Source organism: Pterocles gutturalis, unplaced genomic scaffold (genome assembly GCF_000699245.1).
Source record: "Pterocles gutturalis isolate BGI_N339 unplaced genomic scaffold, ASM69924v1 scaffold43233, whole genome shotgun sequence".
Classification (NCBI taxonomy): domain Eukaryota; kingdom Metazoa; phylum Chordata; class Aves; order Pterocliformes; family Pteroclidae; genus Pterocles; species Pterocles gutturalis.
This window is the reverse complement of record NW_010124575.1, coordinates 2211-20924: the sequence shown is the minus strand read 5'-3', so window position 1 is coordinate 20924 and position 18714 is coordinate 2211. Positions and strand designations below refer to the sequence as shown.

General features: G+C 42.4%; 1 protein-coding gene across 1 annotated transcript in view; it reads left to right on the top strand.

The window, feature by feature from the left end:
* Nucleotides 1-18137, top strand: part of IPO9 (importin 9) — a gene marked incomplete at its 5' end in the record, with an annotated part of 29410 nt that extends 11273 nt beyond the window's left edge. The window contains 16 exons of the mRNA XM_010078287.1: nucleotides 133-191; nucleotides 744-895; nucleotides 2000-2098; nucleotides 2232-2338; nucleotides 3491-3630; nucleotides 5222-5381; nucleotides 6370-6596; nucleotides 6809-6957; nucleotides 7896-8024; nucleotides 9358-9633; nucleotides 11431-11597; nucleotides 13642-13775; nucleotides 15241-15360; nucleotides 15839-15940; nucleotides 16929-17005; nucleotides 17564-18137. Coding sequence (XP_010076589.1) covers nucleotides 133-191; nucleotides 744-895; nucleotides 2000-2098; nucleotides 2232-2338; nucleotides 3491-3630; nucleotides 5222-5381; nucleotides 6370-6596; nucleotides 6809-6957; nucleotides 7896-8024; nucleotides 9358-9633; nucleotides 11431-11597; nucleotides 13642-13775; nucleotides 15241-15360; nucleotides 15839-15940; nucleotides 16929-17005; nucleotides 17564-17674 — 2209 coding nt within the window. The remainder of the gene's footprint in view (nucleotides 1-132; nucleotides 192-743; nucleotides 896-1999; nucleotides 2099-2231; nucleotides 2339-3490; nucleotides 3631-5221; nucleotides 5382-6369; nucleotides 6597-6808; nucleotides 6958-7895; nucleotides 8025-9357; nucleotides 9634-11430; nucleotides 11598-13641; nucleotides 13776-15240; nucleotides 15361-15838; nucleotides 15941-16928; nucleotides 17006-17563) is intronic.
* Nucleotides 18138-18714: the final 577 nt, after the last annotated feature.

The following is an 18714-nucleotide window of genomic DNA, read 5'->3' as shown; positions in this document are numbered from 1 at the left end:
ATAAAGTCAAAGATTTTTTTTTTTTAGGAAAGAAAATGTCCCTAGTTGTCAGGAATTTTAAGGTAGGAACAGATTAATTCCTAAATAGATGCAGTTCTTTAGAAACACACGTATTTACTTAACTCTATCCACTTATGTGAGAACAGAAGTAAATTACACAGAAGAGGTGGAGGACCCTGTGGATTCTGACGGTAGGTACTTGTTAAGCTGCACTTTTGCCTCCCCTTTTGGAGAGGAACAGCCTGACCAAATATTGTTGTTGTCAAAACAGGCTGAAACACTGTAGGAGATTGTGCTTAAAGGTACATTTATGGTGTTAGAACAGTGTCCATCGCTTCTTTGCAAGTTATGTGGGATTGTGATCAATGAAGCTGCATAATTTAAGTTTTCTAAGAGTCTTCAAGGAGTGAGTTCTGCAACAATTTTGAGGTAAAAGTAATGGGACAAAAGAAAACCAAACAAGTTTTAGGTTGAGCTTGATCAGTTTTAATGAGGGGTGGGAAGAGAGCTGAAAGTGATGAGGTCGGACATCCTTCTGGGGCTGCTGCTTCCCTTGCTAGTCCGGGAGGAGGAATAAACATTATCTTGTCAGACACGCTAACCATTGGTAATTATATTTGACACTCACGTATACCTTTCTGTGTGCTAGCATATTCACTCATGGTTTTTGTTTTCACTTTTACCTTTCTGTATGTTGGCATATTCAGTCATACTCCTTCCCCCCCCCTTACTTCTTTGTTCAGGTGAAGTATTGGGCTTTGAAAATCTAGTGTTCAGCATATTTGAATTTGTTCACGCCTTGTTGGAAAACAACAAATTTAAGAGCACAGTGAAGAAGGCTTTGCCAGAGCTGATCTATTACATCCTCCTTTATATGCAGATCACAGAGGAGCAGGTGAGCATGTTTGTCTTGTGTAGGAAGCAAATGAGATGAGAGATTTAAACCAGCTAATGTCCTGGGAAGAGTTTTAGTGCGTGACAGCTGCTGTAATAGGCTGTTCTGTCACTTTGCCATGCAAGGAGCATCCAAATATTCCTAAATGGTGTGTGATGCAGACAGCAAATCATGGAATCACAGAGTGGTTTGGGTTGGAAGGGGCCTTCAAGGATCATGTAGTCCCGCCCCCTGCCATGGGCAGGGACACCTCCCACTAGCCCAGGTTGCCCAAAGCCTCATCCAGCCTGGCCTTGAACCCCTCCAGGGATGGGGCATCCACAGCTTCTCTGGGCAACATATTCCAGTGTCTCAGCAGCCTCATAGTAAAGAATTTATTCTGTATATCTAATCTAAATCTACCCTCTCTCAGTTTAAAACTGTTGCCACTTGGCCTGTCACGAAAGGCCCTGGTAAAAAGTCTCCATCTTTCTTATAAGTCCCCTTTATATATTGAGAGGCTGCAGTAAGGTCTTCCTGGAGCCTTTTCCTTTCCAGGCTGAACAACCCCAACTCTTTCAAGCTTGCTTTCTTCATTCCTTCATTAAGTATTATGCTGTGAAAATGAGGATTATCATGCTGGAAGGGATACCTGGGTTTCTGTGATAGTAAAAAAAATTGTGATAGAGGTGTGAAATAATTTCTACTGAAATTCTCCATGGCTCCTGCCCTCCCAAGCCTGACAGCTATTGTCTTTTTGTTTAGGTAGGCATGTGTAAAAACAGGCACTGTTAAAAGATATGTCTGCTTCTCCCATTCCTCTTCTATAAATAAAACTGTGTAGCATTGATTCCAGGTCAGTCATTAGTTTTGTCAAATTCTGATCTCAAATGAGGAGTGGAAGAGCAAGGTGAGCTCAGAACAGAGAAGGTATATTTTTTTGCAAAGCTTTCTCTAACAGAATATAAGAAAAATCAGTTGAAGACTATGACTTCTTATAGCAGAGAAAAATTCTGAAAGTAGTTTTGCAAAACTGAGATTACTAGAAACAGAAATGCTCCCTTTTCCCCTTGTTGTTCTGAATTATTCATCCCCCCCATCCTTCTTGTCTTCTTTCTGTTGCAGATAAAAGTTTGGACTGCAAATCCCCAGCAGTTTGTGGAGGATGAAGATGATGATACTTTTTCCTATACAGTGAGGATTGCTGCACAGGACCTGTTGCTGGTATGAAATGTGTGCCACATTTAGATGCAACCAAAATAACAACAAATAATAAACCTAGCTTCATGAAGGACGTGTGGAGAAAAGGACAACTTTTAAAAGTCTGTGCTGATAAGTGTTGTTTCCTTCTGTGCAGGCTGTGGCAGCTGATTTCCAGAATGAGAGTGCAACCGCTCTGGCTGCAGCAGCTACAAGACATTTACAAGAAGCTGAGCAGGCAAAAAACAACGGTGCTGAGCACTGGTAAGGAGATGGGGCAGCAGGGGACAACGCTGGTAGGAAGTGCAAGCTCTGTAGCAGTATTGGGTGCCACACAATTTAATCACATTTTTTTCGTGACACTGCTGCTGATGGACAAGGGTGAAATTTGAGAACTCTGATTAGAAGAAGAAAAAGGAAGTACAGCAGTTCTTGAGCCAGATGATGAAATCTTCATGCGGAATACTTTCAGCAATTCCTAGCACAAGCTAGCTGTCCCCAGACTCCATCCCTCCAGACCCTGACAATTCCTTAGAACATACAGCTGGAAACTATAGTTAGTTATACACAGTCTGAAGAGAAATTGGCAATACTTTCACTTTCCATTCAGTTAATCGAGCTCAAAATTTCAGGCATATTTTCTTTTACTTGATGTAAAGAAGAGATGCAGCTGCTGTATGCAGATGTAGGTGTTCCATTTTAGAACTTCAGAGTTGCATTTTTTTCCTGTCACTTGAGGATAGGAGGAGAAAGCTCACCTGCGAGAGTACCTGGTTGCTGTTCCAAAACTATTCTCTCTGGGTTTCCAGTGCATTCGTTCAGTTTGTGTTTATTTTGATTATTAGTGTCAGGCTAGCCACTCTGCATAGTGCACAGCAACTCAATGTCAGAGAAATCAGACACAGAGTCCCCATCTGCCTTGATTGTCATGAGTTTTAAAGCGGGTTATTTGCTTCACAAATAAAACCAAGGAGAAGTGGTATTTGCCTGTAACCTTGTTTCATCATAATTACCAAAGCATAATGCAAAAATAGACATTTTTAAACCTATAATGTACTGGGTACCACAGTGCTTCTGTATATAGAATAGTCAAATAAGGCACAGGTGGAGATGTAAGGCTCATAGAAAAGTCTCATTTCTTTTTTTATTATGGGAAAAAAATTGGTACAGTTATTCAGCCGGTATTTTAGAAAGTGATTGAGAATGCTGCCTATCCTGGGTGAGTTTCCAAACCCCTAACTTGCTGAGTTTTGCAAGTGTTCGTTTCTCTCAGGGCCTTTTAAAATTCTTCTTTGAGATCAAGAAAACAGTTGTGGTAGCTTAGATCAAAAGATTTTTAGGGTTTCACTTTGTAATTTTTATTTATTGAGGCGATGTTGGGGGGAAAAACCTAAAGGCATCTGAATTATTTTGCAGGTGGAAAATACATGAAGCTTGTATGCTGGCCCTGGGCTCTGTGAAGTCTATTATTACAGACAGTGTGAAGAATGGTAGAATCCATTTTGATATGCATGGCTTCCTGACAAATGTTGTTCTTGCAGACCTCAACCTTTCAGGTACATTGGCCCTTGCCATTGCTCAGAGTAACTGCTGAGTGCCAGACCTTGGAAATCTCCTGCAAACAAAAGTGTCTGATGAATCAGGTTGCTGTATGCGTGTGGTGCTATGAAATGCAGTTGTGCATGTTGTGTACGTGTGAAAGGGCATAAATCTTGTCTTGTGAGTTCACATATGCTACCAGGTCTAGTATAAGTCATTTAAATGTAGGACTCTATGCCTTTGATTGCAACTCAGTGTCATTTGCATGCTTGAGCCTGGAGGGCTTGGAGCTGGAAAAACGATTACTTGGGGAGCTTGCTGGAAAATAGCTGTTCTGTTGTATCACTTTCTGGGAAAGACACCAGCAGTGTTTAACAGGCTTCAGAATTCCTGCAGCAACATACCATTCCGTTGTCTTTGTGCTGGGACTGACACTAGCTGTAGCACATGAATTCAAATAATATTCCTAGCTGAGTGGGGTCCTGTTATCGGGATCTCTGCAAGCTTCTGCTTTCTATGTTATCTTACATCAGTTTGTAAGAAAGTCAGAGGAGTTGTTGAAAGCTGGACCTCGGGAGTCCTTGCAAATGATTACAATTCGAGAAGCTTAAGCCAATATGAGCATTACTGGAGAGTCCACATTAAGTCATGTCAGTGCAAAAAAATCAAATTGCTGGATGCATTCATCAAATAAACATTTGTTTAGCTTATTACAAAGGTTTTTTTCTTTTTGGGAGTTTAAAGAAATAGCGTGCAATGTGCATAGTGTGCAATGCATATAAAAAACAGCCTTGGCTATTTACATACATTTACACATGTGGTGTTGGGCTGTAAATGAGCTATTGTGTTCTAGAAGCTCTGGGATTCAATATATTGATAATCTTAGAGGGTGTCCATTTATTTAATGCTCAGTAATGGTAATCGGACAAAGGTCTTCCTTTTTGTAATACTTGCTTAGAAAACAAAGCTTTTCTCTTGCTCCAAAGCTTTTCTCTTGCTCTGTATCTTGCATGGAGTCTTTTATGTCCTCATCTTAAAATGAATACTTGCAGGAGTATAAATAACGGCAGTAGAGATGCTGAGGAACAGAGAGCATCATGTGTTTGAGGACAGCCTGAATAGATAAGGATGCCTTAGCCTGAAAAGGCAGAAGGGTTAAGTGCACTGAAGATACCTCATACCTTGATAAGTGTTTCTCTAATTCTTTCCCCTTGGCTTCTGCCATTTGCTGCTGTGCTGTTGGGGACAGAATATTGAGTTAGATGAATAAGAATTACTGAAAAAGTCTTCATTCTCTTCCTTGACTTTTGTTCCGATGATCACAGAAGCATGTATTGCTGTATTGATGAACAAATTCAAGTGTAGTTGAGGAAAGAAGGGGTTTTTTTAATAAATGAAAAATTATTTTTTTAAATAACTAAGAAAATAAATTGGATTCTGACCATGAGTAAAAATTCTTTGCCTGCCTGCATCCTGGACTTTGTGTCATATCTTACCATTTTCCTACTGGGGTGACAAAATTTTGGATAATGGGTGGAAGCAGCTGTAATTTTAAACCCATAAAATTGCTGTAAAACCACTGGGGTTTTTTTTTTTGGTTTGTTTCAGTGTCTCCTTTTCTCCTGGGTCGTGCTCTGTGGGCCGCCAGCCGTTTTACAGTGGCTATGTCTCCAGAACTAATCCAGCAGTTCCTGCAAGCTACCGTCAGTGGTCTGCATGAAACCCAGCCTCCTTCTGTCCGAATCTCTGCAGTCAGAGCTATCTGGGGGTAAGTAAACCTGGAGATATTTCAAAGCTCCCGGGATAGGTAGTATAAATTATTACACTTATAAACCTGGTATGTTAAAATATTAATAGTATTTGAGCATGGGCTGTGGAAGTATTTGCTCTGAATGAAATAGATGTCAACTTAAAAAATGTAAGCAAGCAGATTCAAAGTAGAATAACTCTAATGAGAAATATGGAATTGAGATTCAAGATTGGCTACAATAAAATGTGATCATGGATACAGACCCAAAGAGAAGCAGAACTAGATAGCAATGGAAAGCATAAAAATTAAACCAAGATTACTCCTCTTCAGGCACAAAAGGTGACTGAAGGACATGACACGGGCTTATGGAGCAACCCACAACAATGAGTGTTTGCGGGGTGGGAGTGTTGGCATCCTGTTTTTGTAAATAAGTTGCAAGGAAAAAAGGGAAGATTTACTGTATGGATTCTAATGTGGAAATTGAACGTTAGTTTGAAAACAAACACACACAAAAAACCCCACAAAAGCCATGCAAAATAACTACTCCTCCCCACCCCCCAGAACCAAATTGTCTTCTGTTTGCACTGAAAGGACAATGAATAAAGGCAGAGACTTAAATCTTAGTTATTCCTGAAATTGTTTTTTTCTTCCTTAGAAGAAAAATGTAGAACATGGTGATTAAAGACATTGTAAGCAGTGAGTCTCTCACTCAGACTATATTTTTCCTCAACATTTATTTTCTCCATTGGTGGGCAGCTCTTAAGAGAGAATTGTTACTAAGAGGCGGTGGAAGCTTTTAACATCACTTGGCTCAACTCTGCTTTTGCAAACCCTTGGATAGCTGAGCTGTTGAGAGATCAAGGAATAGTAGACTGATGGGGAAAAGTCCTAGAGGAGTGAACTTAAGTAAGAAGAATGGGTGGGGTGAAATAACCCCTTATATGTCATCTAGTGTTAAATGTATAAATCACTTTATGTATTTTTCCATCGCCAATTTCTTGTCTAGCTACTGTGACCAGCTGAAGATCTCTGAGAGCACCCATGTGCTGCAGCCTTTCCTTCCCAGCATTCTGGATGGACTGATCCACTTGGCAACTCAGTTTAGTTCAGAGGTCCTGAACCTCGTGATGGAGACGCTGTGCATTGTCTGTACGGTAGACCCAGCATTTACAGCCAGTGTGGAGAACAAAATCTGTCCCTTCACGATTGCAATATTTCTGAAGTACAGTAATGGTATGTATTCAAGTCGCATTCTCAAAGTACAGTTGGTTTTTGCTACTTAATCCTGGTGCTGAAAACTTAGTAAATGATAATGGAATGAACATTGATTCATTCAGCTTACTGCTGGAAGAGAAACTTGCTGCTTTGCCTGTTGGAAATAGTGGTAGCAAAAATTGAGATGTGTTTGTTAGTATGTTTTAGTAAATGGTGCTTTCTCTCTCCAGATCCAGTTGTTGCTTCTCTTGCACAAGATATCTTTAAGGAGCTAGCTCAGATAGAAGCCTGCCAGGGTCCAATGCAGATGAGGCTAATACCAACTCTTGTCAGCATCATGCAGGCCCCTGCTGACAAGATCCCAGCAGGGCTTTGTGCAGTAAGTGCTACAGCGGTACCTGGTCTTAGCTGGAGGTGATTCCCTGTTCTTTAACGTGTAGGGTGGCTGGTGTGCAAAGAGTAGAAGGGTTGCTTTTTAACTGTTGTGGAACAATGACTTTGATCATTGGTAGAGATTTCTTTGTAGGGAAGGCAAACTGCAGGTTGGGGGGAGATGTTTCCAAAAGTTAACTTTAAACTGCTCCTCGGGCCTTCTTCCAGTCTCTGCAGCGTATCCCTGGTCACTGTGCTTTGACACAGCCATCTCTCACCAGTAGCAGTCTCCTCTTTTTGGTGGATTGTTCTCCAGCAGAGTACACCACTATTCCTTGCGCTTTTTCTAAGGCTTTTCTTGATTTATATGTCACATATGTATAAATCACTGGAGATAAATTATACTGCTTTGTCCTTTCTGTAACAAGTCAGCTTATAAAACATTAAACATTGACTATGTAGAATGATTGTATGGAATTAAACCCATAAACATCTCTATCAGTGTGCTTATAATCGGCCTATTGATTGGTATGACTGTAATAGTTGCTCACTGGTAATTAAAATAAATTTAAATCAATATAAGCAAAGTGGAACAAGTCAGCTAGAACAGTTCTCTGGCTGTACTGATTAGTGTGGATCAGGGTCCCGTGAAACTATTTGCCATATTTCAGTGGTGACACTGCTTTTCATGTTTGAACTGTCTTGGGAGCTTTTACAGTGCACACCGTGCGTCCATGTCAAATACAGTGACACTGTGGGTGCCTGACTCCAGGGTCCTCTGATTTAAAAAATATTCTAGACCATAAAATCAGCATGTGGTCACAGTGCAGGCTCTCATCCCTCCGGTTTACGCTGTTGGTGCTTGCACCAGTGGTGGGTAATGCTGGCTTAGCACTTACTATGGCTGCTACTGGAACAGCGCTTTTGTTTGTGTTTTCCTTTTAGACTTCTATTGATATATTGACCACAGTTGTGAGGAATACAAAACCTCCTCTGTCCCAGCTCCTGATCTGCCAAGCATTCCCCGCAGTGGCTCAGTGCAGCTTGAACACAGATGACAACGCTACCATGCAGGTAACGCTGCGGGGCGTGGTGAGGACTGCAGGGCTACGCGAGTCCGAGAGAGGTCACACAGCCTGTAAGGGAGCCCAGGATTTGCTTGCCAACAGCTGTATCGGCAGCTCCTCAGCACTCTGCTACCTCTAGGTTATAATGAAAGTACTGCTGTTCAAGGACGGGCAATGACTTTACTGTTCATTCCTTAATTTGGAAGACAATTTGGAGGACGAGAGTGAGTAAAGCAGCAGCCTTGATCTTTTTGTCTATTTTAGGGCTCTGGAGCACATTAAAAAAACCAAAACAAAAGTAACCCCACACCAAAACAAACAAAAAAAGCAAACTAAACAAATTTTTAAAAAGTCTATCTTATTGTTTTTCTTCCCCTATAAAAACTTGCATCACACCTAGGAAAGGCAGAGGCTGTCTTCAGGAACACACTCAGGCACAGGAAAACAAAAGAACTCCTGTGTAGAAGGCCTCCTGGACTTCCTCTTTCCGTCAGTTTTTTCCTGTGCTCATTTAGGTGGGAAGGGGAGGGCAAACTTCTTTTTGACTGAGCTGGGTATGGGATGGAGGGAGAGCAAGGATTCATCTCAAACGGCAGTAGTGCCTGAGCTGTGCCTGTTGGCAGGTTCTGCCATTACCTGATGATGTCTTTAGAGTATTTAAGCAAGAAAGAAAAAGCGTCAGAGGGTAAAAGTGCAGCGTCCCTTTTCATTCCAGCTGCTAGCTGGCATATAAGTAATAAAGCTAGTTTCATTCCCTATGTAAGGAGTCTTACAGTGCCAGCTACCCTTTGCCGTGTGAATACAAACCACAGAAGTGGCTTTCCCTAAACAACATACCAGTAAGAAGAGGTTGGAGACCAGCAAGAAGATGTTGGAGACCACCATGCTGGTTGCTCTGCTGGATCTTTGTTTTAAGAAGAATTCAAAAAGATTGCAGCTTGGCTGCTGGGTTGTGTTTTGTTCACGCCGTACTTTGCTGTCTTCGTCTCTGACTTGTTTGAATCTCTTGGAATTTTTCTGGGTAATAACAAGACTGGCACAAAACCGCAGCTGCTTCAGGTTGTCTTTGTATTTGCTAGATGATGTTCTAGAGAGCTGCCTGGGCAGTGCAGAGTTTTGTAATTGATAATGAACTGAAGTCCATACAAATTATATTTAAATTTAGGCACTCATTTTACTGCACATTACAAGGTGTGAATCTTTTACAGATGCCACCAGTTTGCCCATTGTTTTCATCTTGGTTAAGGGTCTTTTTGGGGTGATGAAAGAAGATGTCTTCCCATGCCCCCTGCTCCCTTACCTAGAAAGGGAAATTCTAATGTGATAATTTTCTTGTTTAGAATGGTGGCGAGTGTCTGCGTGCCTACGTCTCGGTGGCGCTGGAGCAAATTGCACAATGGCATGATGAGCAAGGCCACAACGGACTGTGGTATGTGATGCAGGTGGTGAGCCAACTTCTAGATCCAAGGACCTCAGAGTTCACCGCTGCCTTTGTGGGCAGGCTGGTCTCCACTTTAATATCAAAAGCAGGAAGTGAGCTGGGAGAAAATCTGGACCAGATCCTCAGAGCTATCCTGAGCAAAATGCAACAAGCGGAGACGCTCAGTGTAATGCAGGTGAGCAGGCTGGGCACCCAGGAGAATAAGTAAAAGTGTCAGGAAGAGAAATAGTTGTAATTTTCTTTTTAATTGTTTGCCTGATTATTTATGATTACTGCAGTTGGAGGTTCTATGTATCTTCTTGAAGTAGTCAGGAAAATGCCTGCTCTGCTTATACGGAGTTGTCCAGATTTACAGGGTAAGCCGGGTTCCTGTGGGTAAGCTGTACTGCACTATTTAAGTCCCTCGTGACGTCGTGACCTTGTGCTTGCAAGCAATGAACCTTTCGAGGGGACAAGAGTTGTCCAAGTATGGATGTTGTGGCGAAGGCAGCACGTCTTTTCAAGTGTTTTTGTGTTGTAGCCGAAGGATGAATGCCTGGGAGTTGAGGCAAGGTGAACTTCTGGTGAATGGGAGGTGTAGTTGGCCTGTATCAGATGAGAGGCCAGCCAGAGAGCATCACCATCTCTTCTAGCCTTGACCTACTTCTAGTGGCACACTTTTATGAAATGATTTTTGTCCCAGTGGTCTTCATTCTCTCTCCTGTCTTTTTTGTCCGTGCCCTAAATGTAAAACATGGAGTGGTGGCTGCCCTGGTTTCTCCGCAGCAGCTGGGGAAGGCGTTTTGCTGGCACTGGGGGGTTCTGCCTTCTGGCGAAATCCCACCTTTGCCCTCACTGTAGCACTTGGCTGAGGCTCCCTCTGCTCTAACCCTTTTATCTAACCCTTGGGTATTTCTCTGATGTTTGCATGTGCGTTTTTCAAGCCAGCACGTGGTGAATCAAGAAGGCCATTCAGATGTCAGTGCAGATTTAATCATAAAGCTTTGATTTTTTTTTTAATTCCCCCCCCCCGGAAATGGCTCTCCCTTTGCCTATTCTTGGATTTAAAAGATCCTGAAGCTTGACTCTGAAGCAGTCATATGAAGCCCCTGTAATCAGGGAGAGAGAAATAAGCCTTTCACAGTGCTGGATCTCTTCCCTGTGTTAGCCTGAAGGCTGGACTGCTGGAGGTGGGCAGATTTTCCCCAAGGAAGCTCACTGGGATGCCTTCAGACTTGAAGGCTGACCTTTAGACACGTGCAGCATATGAATTCCACTCCTGGCCAGGAGTGAGACGCAGACTGTAAAATTGCATCTTGTGAAAAAAACAAACAAGCAAGCAAACCCAAACCTTTCTAAAACTTGCAGTTCATTCCCTAAAACTTGTGTTTTAAGTGCACTCAGAATTGGAGAAATGCTGCAGAATTATGGAGTGATGATATGGGAGAAGGGTGGTAGTGATGATGGGAAATCCCTGGGGTGAAAGGGGAAGAGGATATGGGTTCTGGCTCTGAACCAGTAACTTCTGTTCCTCAGCTTACTAATGAGACACATTTCTGCTAGCTACATGTACTTTTAGAACTCTGTGCGTGGAACCATGTGTACAGCTTCTGGTCCATCCAGCAAAGGAGGGCGGTTGCAGTGTCAGTGTTGCCATGTGGTATTTTCACTAGGCAAAAGTCAACTGCAACCTCTGATATTTTTTAAATAGCTTTTTAATCTTTGCTTTAGGAAGGTTTGTTAGTTTGGGGCAAGGGTGTGAGCAGACTCACCCCTGCACTGTTTTTTAGCGGGAGTAATTACCGCTGCTGGCTGTAGCAGTTTATTCCCTGCTTTTGTAGCACAGAGTGTCCTGCAGGGGGTTATACTTTCTCTTCCTCTTGGGGCTGGTAAGCACAGTCTCTGCTCTTACAGAAAACTCACTTGAATATTTGATAAAACATTTTCAGCTATTAAATTATGTACAGCTAACTTTTCCTTTCTCCTCCTGTAGTCCTTGATTATGGTGTTTGCTCACTTGGTTCACTCACAACTGGAACCACTGCTGGAGTTCCTGTGTAGTCTCCCTGGACCAACTGGCAAGCCTGCCTTGGAGTTCGTGATGGCCGAGTGGATGAGCCGGCAGCACTTGTTCTATGGGCAGTATGAAGGCAAAGTCAGGTAGGATGTTTTTGGAAGCAGGCTCCTTGCATTAACACTAGCTGACAGATCATCTCATTGCAATTAAATGCACAGGGTGTGAGGGAAAGGGGAGCTGGTTCAGACTTGGATGAATGTGTGCCAGCACTGGGCAGAATTAATTTTTTCCTGTGCTGTCAGTTCGGCTCAGGAGAGCCATGGTAATTGGAGCAATCTCTGATCTTCCTCTAAGTGCTTCTCTTGCTGCCTCGTGTTTCTGTGCTGGAACAGGGTGACCCAAGGGGGAAGGGGGTGTTTCTTGCAAGCACAGGAGTGCTTTTGAGATGGGATTTCTGTGAATGAGATGGGAATAGCTTCCAGACGTGAAATTGCCTTTATAGACTACTGTAGATGTTCAGGGCATTGTAGACGGTTTCCTAAGAGAATCTGGTGATTTCTTGTTGACTTAGTGATCTCTTAAAAATCAACAAAGAAATCAGGTGAAACAGTTTTCTCTCCCTTTTGCTGTAGGAGCATATTTGTGTTCTGGTGGAGGCAGAGTACTATATTCCAAAGCATGAAATGCTCTGTATTAATTTGAATTTTGCCACAGCTGCTGTCTTTGATTTTTTTTTTTCTTAAAAAGTGAAGCCTAACAGATCACTCTTAGGGGTCTCACCAGCTGTTAACTCCCTTCTTAGCATGTGTTGGTGTGTTGTTGCTATGAGGCAGTCAAATACCCTGTGAAATAAATAATATGAAAAAGCATGTTTAAAATGGAAATGAGTGAATGATCATGTGGAACAAGAGGCAGTGTGATTTGGGGAGCTGGTGCTGTTTTCAGTCACACTTGGTGTGTTTCATCCCGAAGAGCAGTGGTTTACCCCTGTTTTGACAGAGCAAGATCCCCTGAGACTGCCTGTGGCCGCAGGGAAAAGCCAAGGCTGACACTGACAGGGGAGCAAGGTTGAGCTTGGTTGTTCGGTGCTGTCTCTGCATTGTCCAAGATCAGAGCTGTTTGTGCCTGGATCGCTTGGCAGGGCTCCACACTTTGATTTGGGTTATGTAGGGTGATCCTTATCGTGTGTTAGAGAATGCTAGGTGTTTTCTGCGTGCTGAAGAAAAGTAATGCCTGCTCAGAGGAGCCTCCTGGTTAGAGTTAGTGAAAGGAACGTGGAGATAGCTGACACCTTCTGTGTGCATCAGTCCCCGTCCCTGTGAGCAGCAGGTTGAAGAAGTGGCTGTTTGCTTTTGACTTGCGTGATGAAAGGATGGGAAAACTCTGGGCAACTCTGGGGTGGCATGTAAGATCTGGGTCCAAACCAGCAGTGTGGGAACACAGAGTCACAGTGGCGGGGGGAAGAGGGGGTGAAGTGAAAGCACAAAAAGAGTGAGTTGTACGGAACTCTGAAACTTCAGTTTGAGACTTGTGGAACCAGGAGAGAGGTTTAAGAGTGTCAAGCATATATTGGTGGCCTTAACCTGTAGTCAAGATCATCCTCAGGATAGCTCAAAAACAGCCTGGAGCTGGAGAAGGTTTGAAAGTGTGGTGTAGAAATTGGAGCAACAAGGATGGAAAGAATACCTGCAGATACCAAAGGAGCAAGCTAGAAGGTCTGAGCATAGCGCAGCTTCGAAGGACCAGAAGTGAAAACGAGCTTTGAGACTGGTGAAAAGTAGAAGAGATGTGCATGGCTGCTGATCAACCAATGACTACTTTCTTGCCACTGCTTTCCTCTTAATCCCATCTTCATCTGCACGTGATGCTTCAGGAGTGTGTTTAACCCTGTGGCCCTTGTGAACTGGCAGAACCTTTAATGGATGTATGCACTGCTTGTAGTGTTTAATGCAAAGCTTTGTCAGTTTTTGGCTTGCTGTGTGGGTCAGGAGATGAGTCCAGTTTCGGATCCTGACATAAAGCAGGAAAAATAAGAAAATTCTGTGATGTTTGTTCTTGGCAGAAGTGTAGAAAAAAGGGCATCTGAATGTCAGCTGTGGAGGTGTGTTCCCTAATCACAGTTCCCTGGGAGAGCTAGGCAGTTTAGAGACATTCTCACCTGTAATTTTCCTCTTCCCTGCTCCCCAGCTCTGTAGCGTTGTGTAAACTCCTTCAGTACGGCATCAACACAGATGACAAGCGACTTCAGGACATCAGGGTAAAGGGAGAAGAAATATTTAATATGGATGATGGAATACGGACACGATCAAAATCGGCCAAAAGTAAGTAATCATTTTTCTGGTTTTAGCAGGTGTGTTTTTTCCTGTTAGTAGACACTGTGAAAGGCTGTAAAATAGATCTTGCAGATGGCACAAAGAAAGCTGTGGAAGATACTTCCTACAGAAGGTGCACGTTGTTTTTTAGAGCTAATCCATACATCATGTACTTAACGTATACATTATTTGCTTTAATTCTGCCAAAGACTGATTTGTAAGAGTCCTGATGTCTCAGATTTAATGTGAGTGGATGAGGTGATTATGGGATAGGGAGTTACTCACTGCTATTTTGCATCACCTTGTTCCATCTAATGAGATAGACTTGATAATTTCATGATGCCTCATGGCTTCTCTGAGAAGAAAGTGTGTTTAGTGAATGCAGACATTTAAAAAAAAGTGGTATTTTTTTCGATGAGACAGACTTTCACAAGTATCAGCAATGATTTCAACATTTTTTTAAGGAAAGCTTGTCCGGTCTCCTGCATAAGCCTTGTCTTATTTTTAATTAGCTGAACCCAAAGTGCTTGTTTGGAGATTAGTGTGTAGAGATTCAGATACTAAATTGCAGAGAGCACTGGGCAGATTGTTTTTTTTCTGGGAACGAATCCCAGAGGGGAAGACCCTGGGAAGCCGCTGTCCTCAGCAGTCAGTCAAAACCTTGATTCTGCAGCTTGCTGTGCTTGAGCTTGTGTACACCTGGTTGTGGGATGGGATGTGACGGCTGTGCTGGTCCAAACTGGAGGTCCATCAAGGCAGTCAGTGCTCCTCAAGCCTTCAGCTGCCATAGGCTCAGGGGATTTGGGGTGATGCAGTAACACACAGTAAAGGAAATAAATAGGGGAAAGCACTAGGAGAGTAAGAGGTAAGTAGCGGTCACAAAACACCTTATTATTCTTTGCTTAAAAACCCACCAAACAGCACAAACCAAGCAAACTTGGCTGTTGTCTAGTCAGGTAGAACCCTAATTGCTAGCATTTGAGCACCTAAAGAGTTAAAGCTAGTGCTCCCAGCTTCTTTCTTTGATAGGATCTTTACTTTTGCAATTAAGGACAAAAACACTGTTATCCCCGTGGAAGATGGAGCTTGCAGCGTCTCAGAAAGGGCAGAGCCACGTGTGGGATTGCTGCACTGCTCGTTTACTTGAAAGCACTGCGAGGTGTGCAACAGCTACTGGAGAGGAGAATGCTTAATGAAGTCCTCTAACTAATTTCATTGAGTAGATTCACAAATCAATTAATCTGTGAAGATTTTAACTATGCCTTCTCTTCATTCAAAACACGCAAGATTTGGTTTTGCAGTTAAGATCTTTGGTAATCTCACTGTGAAACGTACATGGAAGGAACATTGGGAGTTTTTTGTCAGTCCCTTTTTCCTCCCAACCTGGAAGTTTTTGCTCATCTGTGAACATTTTAAATGTATGGTAAAATTAAAAAAAAAAAAGGCCTGTTTTTAACAACTTCTTCTGTTACAGATCCTGAACGCTGGACAAACATTCCTTTGTTAGTAAAAATCTTAAAATTAATAATAAATGAACTCTCTAACGCAATGGAAGCAAATGCATCCAGACAGACAACTGCAGACTGGAGCCAAGGTAAAATACTGGGTTTGCTTTTCCTCTTTGCATGGTGCAAATCTACTTTGTAATCTCTTCAGAGGCATTTATACTAATAAAGTCCCAACAGGAAATAGCATACCTGTAATTACACAGGCTTAAATAGTGATTCAAAGGATAAAATCAGTGTTGTGTATTCTTAGACCAGAAAATTATTTTGGGCCAGTTCCAGAAGATGGGATCTGACCATATGCCAATAAAATTATCCTTTTGTGGTGTATCTGGTTTGCCTTTCTTCCTGCCTACCTCAGGCATCCATTCCTGCAGCTGCTTTTTGCTTAGCTCCAGTTCCTGAGTTACTCGTTCCGCAGGGATGGTGAAGGCTGCAGGTGTTTCCCTTCACCCATCTGCACGAGCGGAGGTGTTTGCCTAAAAACTGTGTGGTCCCTGTATAGCGATTGACAGACTGGACCTCTTAGATTTGGTTTATTTGTAGAAATTTTTGTTTTCTAAACAGATGATTCAAATGATATGTGGGAGGATCAGGAAGAGGATGAGGACGAAGATGAAGGTGTAGCAGGACAGTTTTTATCAGATATTCTTTCCACAAACAAGTATGGTAAGTAACGGCTTTATTTTCACTTTGAGTAAGCACTTCAGAGTAGACGACATCCTAGTCATCCAGGTTTTCTTTCCTTGACAGCAGCTCAGAGACTGTAGGCAAGGGGAAGGAAACACTACAGTGGGATTTTGAATAAGGACATTTTCTGTAACAGAAGGACATGTCTTTGAATAACATCATGGTTAAATAACTGCCTTCTTCACGTGAGAGTTCACATGCTGCATAGGCTTCATGTTGCTGTGAGGTTCATGGAGCTAGTTCTTCTAAAGAGAAAATTAATGCTTGAAGACGTAGACACTGGAATGGGTTGCCCAGAGAAGCTGTGGATGCCCCATCCCTGGAGGGGTTCAAGGCCAGGCTGGATGAGGCTTTGGGCAACCTGGGCTAGTGGGAGGTGTCCCTGCCCATGGCAGGGGGTGGGACTGGATGGGCTTTAAGGTCCCTTCCAACCCAAACCATTCTGGGATTCTGTGTCCTTGGAATGACAATGTCATAGCAGTCGATGAGCTTGTTTGTGGAGTGACCTTGAGGAATAATAGCTGCATAAAGATGGAGTGGGTATAACATCTTTCCTCTGCTCTCCAGTTTGCATATAGTCTTAGAAGAGACAGCCTTACAGGTGGATACAATAAGGGCGACTACTTACATTAGCACAGAATTGGAAATGTGTCACCCTGACATAAGATTAAGGCATAAGATAATAATGCACGTAACTAACAAACCTGCTTGTCTGGTATCCTGTGTATCCTCATCTCACCTGTGCTTTCCTTGAGACTCCCACCGTGACCCTTCTTGTTCTGGGGTGTTGTGTTTTCTAATCATCTGAACTTAAGGAGTGAATATTCTGGATACAAATTTTTTTTTACCCAACAGTGCTGAAAGTATTTCTTTTTGGATCCTTGGATTTCAACAGCTGTCTAATAGAATACTTCCTGAGATATTTTGCTCTGTTTGATGTTGAAACCTGCTGATTTGCCTCTAACAGATGAGGATTACTATGAAGATGATGAAGAGGACGATCCAGATGCATTAAAGGATCCTCTTTACCAAATAGATCTCCAGGTGATGCTCTAGAATGAGTTTTTAAAATCAGATTCCTGTTATTCTTAATTTTTTGATGTTGTACTTTGACAAAACTGTAAACACCAGTTATTGATTGTTGCCCCAAATGTACTCAGTTCATTGAAATGACTTTGGAAAGTGTTGTGTTGAGTTTTTTAACTATTTTTTTTATTGGATCTGTAATATCTGTAACTTGGAAATGTGAATGAACAAAAGTTTTTGAACAGAGGGAGATGAGACTTTTCTACCCATGAGTTTCACAGCTATTTGCTGAAGTTGGAAATAGATGGGAAACTGAACATGACAAATTTCAGACTCCACTGGGAGATGCTCCCATCCAGTCACTGCCCCTCTGGGATCCTTGGCTCCTGCTTTAACCCCCGCCTGGCAGCAGCCCTTTATCAGCCCTTCCCCTCTGCTGCCACCCTTCCTTCTGCATCGCTTCTCTGTTCCCTTTGCCTTACTTAGTGCATGTTGAGGTTTATCCTTTGGTATGTGAATGAAACAGACTTTCCAAGGCGATGTGATGCTAACGGGGTGTTTCTGTCTTCCTTTCAGGCCTATCTCACTGACTTCCTCTGTCAGTTTGCCCAGCAGCCCTGCTATGCAATGTTCTCAGACCATCTCAATGAGAATGAGAAGCGAGTGTTACAGGCCATCGGTATATAAACCCACTCGAGAGACCATCCCAATCATATCTGAACAATATTTTTTTGGCTTATTCCATGTTTTATGTTTAAGCATAAAACATTTTCCAGTGTCTACGTGCTTGTTACAGGTGGATGATGGCCTCGTTGCGATGTATTGAGCCTCATCTTAACATCAGTCTGCTAAGGGAAGGAATACTAAGAAAGCAGCAAGGACAGATGTCTGTAGAGCTTTGCACATTGATCTCACCATGGGAGCACTTTCATTTTCACAGTAACTTTCCAGGAATTTCTTAAAAGATTGAAAAAAAATGTGTCCTTAATATTTTTAAAAGCAAACTGTCTCTACCTGTGAAGAGGCGCTTAACTGAGTTTCCCACAGCACAGTTGGACAGAGAAAGGAATTGGGTCGCTTACAGGTTGCTTGGATGTACCCTGAGAATTTGGAAGGTTGTTCCTCTTCACGCTCACGTAACACATACAGGGTAAATATCTTGATCTTACGGTGTGACTTCTTTTTATAGAACTATAGACTCTCTTAACAGAGATGCCTGAATGGTATGGAACCTGTTTACAGGAATTTGGATGGGAAGCTGCGACAATAAAACTGAATGCATATCTTCTTTCCTGTTGTGGATGGGGCTTTGTCGCTCACATCTGCTGTCTAGCCCCATGGGAGCAGTTCTTTACTAATGCTTTTGTGTGCACATGCTCCAAGGAAGCTACCACTTAAATTTCTGTTCCTGTGGCATGTGGCTACTGAAGACTTGGGTTTTATGGAACATAGAGCCACAGTTTTTAGGGGGAAAAAAAACCTGATTGTATTTAACATATTTGCTCCATGACAGCCACTCTGAACTACTTTGCTTCCTTCACACTCCTGTGTGTATTTTTATAGAGTGGTAAAGTAACATTTGCAAATTGATTTACCCGTAAGAACAGCGTGATGTATCTTACAACACCTCTCTGCCTTTGGTTTCCCCTTGGGGAAAATGAAAATAAAACTATTAAAATGTACATTGGCATCCTTCTTATAAAGCAGATTTAAAAGGAACTTGCACT